At 36.6% G+C, this 9,343-nt stretch overlaps 1 protein-coding gene and 1 non-coding gene across 2 annotated transcripts; both read left to right on the top strand.

The window, feature by feature from the left end:
* Positions 1 to 162: 162 nt before the first annotated feature.
* Positions 163 to 3,163, top strand: LOC114544954 (the record flags this gene model as incomplete). Its single annotated transcript, XM_028563422.1, has 3 exons — positions 163 to 395; positions 859 to 1,120; positions 1,934 to 3,163. Coding segments are annotated over 3 exons (814 nt in total), but the record flags the coding sequence as incomplete, so codon positions are not given.
* A 163-nt stretch (positions 3,164 to 3,326) lies between these two features.
* Positions 3,327 to 3,398, top strand: Trnap-agg. The gene has a single exon. It is a non-coding gene; the product is annotated as a tRNA-Pro (tRNA).
* The last annotated feature ends 5,945 nt before the right edge of the window (positions 3,399 to 9,343 follow it).

Here is a 9,343-nt window from a genome sequence, read left to right as displayed (position 1 = left end):
GCTGAATAGTGCTTTTTCTTGTGTCACACTGACGTCTGGCCTTACTTCTTTCCCTTCCTCCACACTTTCTCGTTTCAAACACTATATCTTTTGACCTCCTAAACAACCGTCTGCAATTAGTTACTTACACAGCGTTTCCATCATTCTACATAAATGTTCAAGGTGGCTCAATCCATATTCCGCTGCACTCTTAACGCCTCAGTCATTCCCTTTCGTGAACTGGTCACCTGACGTAAAAGGGCCAATAGGAAACAGCGGTGGAAGGCAAGACAACCAATCATATTTTGATGACATAACTTGGTATAAGTCAAGAAATTTAGCTCCAACTGGATATGTCATCTATCATGGGGAATATATCAATGCTATAAAACCACTAGCGGATGAAGAGAATGAAGGTAAATAAAATTTAAGAGAATGAAATTTATTTTAGGGTTACATTTCTTAAATGCGGGCCCGGTTGTAAAAAAGGGAAATAATAGATAGTTTAATAGTAAAAGATAATTAGTTAACTAATGATTAAGCACGCAAAATATTTAGTTATTACCTCTAGTTTATCAATAGAGCATCTCGGCCATTAGTTTATCCACAGAGCATCAAGTATTGGTCCTTTATACCGTTAAAACTGTGCCTGTAGACAATTACTGTACGTCCAAATATTTAATTCAGAAAGGTCTAACTTAATTTTTGGTATATTATATGAATGTCTGCACTTGTGAGATTTGAACAAGATATTACAGGATGATCTTTTTTCCTAATTTAAGGATAATTTATGTTAGGTCTATCATCAGGGAATTAGACATGGAATGATTTTATTTCAATTTTTTTAAAATCTTTTCCATGCTAATTTGTCTATCAAAGGCTGTCCAGTGTATGGAGTGATCGACCGGAAATGTTCAACGCATACATTTCACTTGGAACAGGGCGAATATCTTACTTCTCTCGAGGTACGTGCTGGCGCGTGGATTGATGGGATACGCTTTCACTCAAATATGAAATCTTCTATATGGTTTGGAGGACAAGGCGGAGATTGGTATCGAATGACACCAGCATACGGAGAAACTATCACCGGAATCTTTGGAACTTATGGGAAATATGTTGGATCGCTGGGCGTTCGTTTAAGGTTTTAAACATTTCCGACTTGATTTGTACTAGATTGCTAGCTGAATTATGTAATTCTAAAATATTTTCTCTAAATATCCCAGAGGAAAGATATTTTATTTATTCAGTGCTATTGCCACCTTATGCACTAACGCCTAGCTACATATAGTCAAACTACATCTATGCACAACACAATAAACAAATTAAGATGCATCTTAATTTGTTAGTGTGACTTGTATTACACGGTTGCTTTATATACTGCAGATGTACACAACAACGAGAATGTTAATTGTTGGAGCTGTTTTTCACTAGGCGAAATTTTTCGATGGAACGAAAATTTTCGCTTGATTCTTCTTTCAATTTTGACCGTTCAAGGAAATAATAATTTAATAATTTACAACTTATATATCGCAATTTAGCATGCATCGCGATATCAGATCAAATGCGAATAGTCCACTACGGTCGAATTGTTACAATTGAAAAGAAAATCATTCGAAAAACTCTTTGTTCGAGCGAAAATTTAACCTATAGTGGAAAACCGCCCTTAACAGTTTTAAACACAAATAAGGTTTGAAAAATGACCGATATCATATCATATCCATGCCATGACGACCATCTCTTTATTTCGAGAGAACAAGTAGAATCTCTACAATTTTTCGAAACGGGTTTCTCGCTATACGTTGGAAAACAGGCCTAATTCCAAACTTATGTGACACCCAGAATGTGTAAATAGCTGTAAACTTTTTATTTGGAGGTAATGAATGAATGAATGATCATTAATGATCATCCTTCATATTTAATCGACATGTAATTTAGTATTTTTTTCTCCTTCTAGTAAGTGCTCCGATATGTCTATCTTCACTTCAACACCCACTATCCAATCAGATATTGGGATTGGTTTGGTAGAATTGCGTGAGAATGATGAACTGCTGGACTTCCGAGAGTTTGTCCAGCGCGCAGTTACGGTGTTTAGTTTGCCCGAGTCTTGGTGGAACCTGGGCACGAATGGAAAGGAACTGTGTTTAGTGACAGTAGATGTTGGCGGTAACATTTCAAGATTTTGTTTTGTTGGATATGAAAAGTTCGTGGAGAATTGTTCTCTGGTACACACAATCACAGACGCAGATGATTTGAAGGTTTTAGAATCCCGTTAATCTTAGTGCCAAAGCCAGGAAATGGTAAAGAGCCAACTGCACCTCTTTTCTTTTACGAGAAGGCGCAAATATCCTCTGTTGTGCATGAAGATACATTTGTTTTGCATTTTAGGTGTTCACTATAGGGGCTGCCAATTTAGCTCCTCGGATCTTCTTTCATAAATTCTGCCCGCAATCAATATCGCAGCCCTATTTTATTATTTTTGCAATTTGTTTAAAAGATAATCTGAACAATCCCTAACAAGCCTGCAATTATCAAAATGTGTCATCACAATAGCTTTTTATATGTTACCCTTACCGCTGTTCCTTTATGCCAATGTCATTACACAACACACAGGATATACAGAATGTAACTCCAATGTTCTTTTAATCGCGTTTATATCACAAAGGACAGCTTACTTTCTTCGTTTCTAAAGCCTATATTAATATAATTAAGGCAACACAGATGGCAGATATATAATTGAATAGCGGAAATATATTTCCAATTGCATGAGTGTACATCAGAAATATCTGAGAAATATCTGTTTAGTATTTTCAGTACGCAAAAATATTTCCTATTACGCAGAAATATTTCCAGTATGCAAAAATATTTTTTCAGTGCCCAGAAATATTTCCCAGTACGCAGAAATATATTTTCAGTACGCAAATATTCAGATACATACCGACTTTAAGACCACATTCAGATATACAAAGATATACTGAGAGATAAATATGTTATTCACTGGCCGTGAGGTCCGGGTTCAAAAATCAGGACTGAGAGCACAGTTTTTTATCCGGACCTCGTAGCCGGTAAATAACGTTTTTATTTTAAAAAATAAAAACCTTGTGTAAGTTAAAAATAATTATGGGTTATACGAGAAAATATTTTCAATAAATGCCGCCTTTCTGTTACCAAGGGAATCGCAAATAGAAATTCTCGTAATAACTAGGTAACATGTATTTCACGCATTATAATTCTAAAATCAAGTTTTCCAAAAACAATCACTGGATATGGCCATTTTTTTTACTCCATGCTATACATCGTCTTTATTGTTAGTGATCGAATATGGGAAAAAGAACCCGTGTTCTGTGCTTGGCTTGCTGGTCTAGTGGTATGATTCTCGCTTAGGGTGCGAGAGGTCCCGGGTTCGATTCCCGTGCAAGCCCTGTTCGCCCCTTTCGCTTGAAAGAGAACACCCTTTGACTTTGACAACAATTTGCCGATGGTCTAATTATGTTGTATATTTTCTTTGAAAAAAAATGTGATACGTGTTCCTATGACGCGCTATTCCCGTCAATATTGTCATTAACAAATATTCGTTCTGTCATATTTATATTGCTGCTAAGTTGATTTTTAACCCTTCCATTTAATTTTATTATTTTCTCTGACAGGTTTTTATATTCGTTCTAATTAGAGTTCATTTGCAAGTTTTTATATTCCTTCTAATTAAAAATTCTGTGCATGTTTTTTTTATATTCGTTCTAATCAAAATTCATTTGCAAGTTTTATATTCCTTCTAATTAAAAATTCTGTTCGATCTGGATATTCTACTTTTTAAAATATGCAAACACATTGCAAAGGTTGGATTTTGAATAGTAAAATGTCGACACGTCGCATAAATGTGGCCAGGGAACGCAATGAAATAGGCCTCGCTAACTTCACACACTCTCTAAGATCGCTTTTTGTTCAAATTCAACAAATTAATACACGAGAAATCGAATCTGAATACCTCGAAACTACAATCTCACTTGGAGGACGCAATTGGTTCGTTGCAGTTACTAGTCGCGAGCATTGGACAAAGTCGGGATCAAATACTAGATGATTTTAATAACCACTGTTCGAGACAATCGCGGATAATTTTAGAAGTAATTGTAGCCTTAGAGCGACAGCAGAATTCTGAAGACAGAGCTGTGTCGTTCGTCTGCCCTACGACTACAGGTCAGGGACGAGGTCCTGGACGGCCTGCCTTAGTTATCCAACGTGAGCAAATTGAATTCCTTCGCGAATTGCACTTTTCATGGGCCAAGATCGCGCAGATTCTCGGTATCAGTGAAAGTACCTTACGACGAAAAAGAGACGAGTTACAGTTATCCACCGATATCGAAGACAATTTTTCAGAATTATCATGTACTGATCATGAACAGCATACATACGTTTTAATAGCCTCGTTGACAAAGGACCTTAATACTATCTATAACCCATTCTCGAGTTCATCCCCGAGACATTTTATTCACTCTTATACCTTAGCCTCAAAAGAGACACATTGGCCGTTTTCACACAAAAAGACGTAATGCGTCTTTAATATTTTTTGTCTCGTTATAAAGACGCACAACAGAAACATTATCCGTCTAGACGAACTAGCGCTGGGTCGGTGGGTGGGTGGGCGGACGGGCGGACGGGCGGATGGATGCATGGAGAAAACTTATTATCCAATTGATAATATATTGGTTAAGAGAAATTGCTGTCAAACGCAAGACTCTCACATATTTGGCGTCTTTTTCTATCCATTTTAACCACATATGTTGGCATTTGATCAAGGCCATGATTGAACTATGTCCATCTGTATAAGCAAATTGGTCTGAGTCGATGAAATCTTGAACAATGTGCGCAATTTTAGTTTTGTAGACGCATTTCTCAAATATTTCTCAAATATGGATGGATGGATGGATGGATGGATGGATGGATGGATGGATGGATGGATGGATGGGCGGACGGGCGGACGGGCGGACGGGCGGACGGGCGGACGGGCGGATGGATGCATGGAGAAAACTTATTATCCAATTGATAATATATTGGTTAAGAGAAATTGCTGTCAAACGCAAGACTCTCACATATTTGGCGTCTTTTTCTATCCATTTTAACCACATATGTTGGCATTTGATCAAGGCCATGATTGAACTATGTCCATCTGTATAAGCAAATTGGTCTGAGTCGATGAAATCTTGAACAATGTGCGCAATTTTAGTTTTGTAGACGCATTTCTCAAATATTCTTATAATAATGTCTGTCAAGGATATAGGTCTTAACTGATTTCAAGAACTGAGAGTGGATTCTTTCGGTATAGGTATGATATTAGCTTGCTTCCACATTACCGGGACTTGGGCAACTTTCAATGAAATATTAAATATTTGCGTAATTGTTGGTCAATACGCCATGTTGAAAAATTCTGCTATGTAATTAAACTACCGTGATGCCTTGCAATTCTGCAATCGGCCTCTTTCCAAAACTCTTTCCAAAACCAGTACGGGAGATCATCTGGTCCTGATGATGTTCCTTTCTGTTTTTGAAAATATTTTAGAATCATTTCATCAGTAAGCGAAGGAACTCTGGTATTCTATGGAATTTCGAATAACTCTGGTCTAGCATAATGAGGGTCAGTACTAACACTTTGGAAGAAGCTATTTATTTGGTTAGGATCAATAGTTGTTGTAACTGATATACTGTTATCTTTCCTTCCTGTGACTCTGTTGACATTTCACCACAAGCCTTTTGCTGCTAATCGGTGTTTACGATTCTCATTCTTTACAGCATGAGTTGATTTTTCCGGATAAGATCATTGATCCTTTCTTGTAAGCGAGTATTAGCTTCACTGTTTCTGGCCTCAATAGCTCGCTTTCGTTGTTTTAGCAAATATTTGACCAAAGGAGAAATAAATGGCGGGTCCTTTCTTGACGTTCGCACTTTAATCATCGGAAAGCTTTTTACGAATTTTGGCCAAACACTTAGATAGAATCTTTCAACCATTTGATCGACACTTTGACCTACTGCAGTAATTTCATTCCAATCGATCAATTCTAGTTCAGTTAACATGTTTAATTTTCTGTATTGTCTCACATCTCTAATGTCTCGTGGATAAGCTATAACCATACTATGATCTGGTCTAACCAGACTTTTCTCGACTTTTACCTTTTTCCAAAACATCCAAGGCAACCGGGGTTGACGGGATCCCTGCAAAAATATTGAAATTTTCTAGCAATATTATAAATTACCCCATCCCTGACTTATATCTTTAATCTTTCAACTTTTTCTGGTATATTTGTTGACGATTGGAGAATAGCTAGAGTAACACCTACACTGCGTCCAATAATTATATGCAAAATCGTTTTTTCGCTACATTTCATTTGGTTTTTAGAAATGAAATGTAGTGTATATTATGGAAACATTATTACATGTGCAAAGCTGTAATTCCCGTGTGATGTTTCCCCGTCTCATTTGTGTTTTCGCTTTCCATCTGAAAAAACAATAAGTTAATGAATTTAAATATATGTCTGTTTAAACGGTAAATAAGTATACAAACAATACAATAAAAATGGCTCAATTAAGAAGATTCAAATTGTATTTTATAAAGATACGAGGCATTTGGCTTTTATAATAGTAAGAAATTTTGACATTAGTTGAAGCCGTCGATTCGGTTGAAGATTTATATCAACAAAAACAGCACAACCATGAGAAAAAGTAGAATCGCTTCCTACTTTTCATCTGTTCGCGCGAATATATTCGCCTGGTGGAGAACCGGCTTAACATCCGAGCGTGTTTTAGCAGAAATTGAACGAGTCAGTATTCAATCTTGACTTCACCGACAGGGGGCCTTCCACTTCCGGTTCATAAGAAAATATTCTGCATAATAAAAAGAGATATAACGCCACACCTTTTAAAATTCCTTCACCACGTAGTCAGGACTACCAAGTTTTCAAAAATTATCGTACTAGACGAGGCGAGGGCCACAAAGTTTTCGCGCAAACCCTTTACTAGCAATAGCAGACCGTGGCGTGATTGGCGCGCAAATGACGAATCCCGTAGCGGTAGACGTATAGCTGTAGTCAAATCTAAAGCTCCCCAATATCTCTTTAACGACCCGCGAGAGCCTCACGAAATGGGGAATATCGTCATCTTCTGATTGATCTTTTTGCCTCCATCCGGAGACCTTGCTTCATATAGTCGCTGCATGTCTGAAACCCATACCTGAATCGATTCACGTGGAAACACGACTCGATTCTAAATTTCATTGCCAATAATCTGCCGTCAAAACATTTTCAAGATGTTTTTGCCGATATTCCCGGATTTTCTAACCCCTCAATAATAACTGGTGACAAGTATTGTCATGATTTGATGAACATATGAATTCTAATGTAATACCACTTACGTAGTAAAATATATTGTGTAATATGAAATCTTGTTTAGCCTTTGTAAAAATGTAACCATAAGTAGCCAATTGTAAATTATCGTATAAGCGAGATTTGTAATTGTATTTTATATATGTATTACAATACGATATATATTACATATGATATATATAATATAAATAATATATATAATATATATAAAAAATACAATATAAATAATATATATAATATATATATAAAATATATATAATAATATATAATATATATAAATATATATAATATATATAATATATATATATATATATATATATATATATATATATATATATATATATATATATATATATATATATATATATATATATATATATATATATATATATATAATGTCTATTAAAATAAAATCAATGAAATATTACAAAATTTTGAATATATTGTTCGCTACACTCTGTGTTTCACGTTTCTTCTCAAACGATCATCAGGCGAATGATTACTCTACAGCAGTTAAAGTTTGTGTGATGACGTTTTTGACGTGCTTGCGCTGATACAATTCAAAAATTGCGCGCGCGTTTAAAGTTTTTTGCGCTGAATCTTTTTTATGTCTACATTTTGCGAAAAGTTCACTTCTTTTGTTTAATGTCGTCTCCTTCGAGGATTTAAGAATTGCCATTTTTTCCTCCAGGCACAGATTGCATGACCGTCCGCCCGCTGAGTAAGCCGGAACGCATTTGATAATTGTCCACTTGATGTTGAATGGTTTGTTTAGTCTTTTTAGGTTCCATGTGTGCTTTGATAGTTCAGTTTCGGATTCGTAGGCTGGGTGGTTTATGGATTTCTTGTGGTTGTAGTATCTGGTCTTGAACGTACCAGCTGTTACACCGATGTAGTTCTTCGACTCAGGAGGATTTGTAGTTGTAATCTCGGCATTATAAACGTGGCTTTCAGTTAGGCATTTACCAAGGAGTGGGCATTCATTCTTGATGCGCCGGTTGCAATTTGTACGATCTGACGAGGTTTTGTTCGATTTCATGATGTTTTGGTTGTGGCTGGAAATAACACTTTTTACGTTTGGCATGCACGAGTAGCTAACTTTGACTGAATTGCGGTTAAATATCTTGTGAAGCTTTGAGGATTTTGGAAAGTGTTTATCGATTATTTGAAGGAATTTCTGCGCAACATTAGTTTTAACGTTTTTACTGAAAGGTGGGTTAAACCAGATTATGTTCCGCTTACGTTGTGAATTGTGACGGTGTTGGCTTGGGTTGTGTTGGTCGGAGTAGGTGAGCCTGATATTATAATTACAACGTTTGAGTGATTCTTCGTAAACCGGTAGACTCTCTTTAAAAGATTTTTCGTTGGAGGATAGTGAGGATAGACGTTTGTTGATTGACTTCGGTATTTGCTTGATGATGCTAGGTGGATGGTTAGATCTAGCGTCAACATACAGTGGCTCGTTGTTTGGCTTACGGAAAGGTTGGTGATTTCCTTCGATAAGGTTGAGTGTGACGTCAAGAAAGTTTACCAGGTAGTAGTTGATTTCCGCAGTGATTTTAAGGCCATAGTCATCAAAGATTTTGTGGAGATTTTTCCTTGCATGGTCAGCCTGACGACCTCCCGTTCCCTCAAGGATGAGCAATCCGTCATCTCTGTACAACCCAACGTTGTCTATCCCAAAGCTTTCGGCTAGACTTGTTCAGCAAGAACAAACCGACCAGTTCACAAACCTCGGCACCGTCGTAACTTCCCATCGCGACATCGAAAAGAGACTGGTTGTTCTTTTTTACCCACGTTTTATCGTTGCAGAAGAGAAGAGACTTGCGCGGATGTTTAATGATAGAGATGTGATAATCGGTGATTTCGATCAAAGATTTTCCCAAATTTTCCACATGACCTTTTTGAATTGTATCAGCGCAAGCACGTCAAAAACGTCATCACACAAACTTTAACTGCTGTAGAGTAATCATTCGCCTGATGATCGTTTCAGAAGA

The sequence above is a fragment of the Dendronephthya gigantea genome, unplaced genomic scaffold (genome assembly GCF_004324835.1).
Source record: "Dendronephthya gigantea isolate DGI-Jeju-01 unplaced genomic scaffold, DenGig_1.0 001088F, whole genome shotgun sequence".
NCBI lineage: Eukaryota > Metazoa > Cnidaria > Anthozoa > Malacalcyonacea > Nephtheidae > Dendronephthya > Dendronephthya gigantea.
Note: the sequence above shows the minus strand (reverse complement) of the source record. Positions and strands in the feature narration are given on the sequence as shown.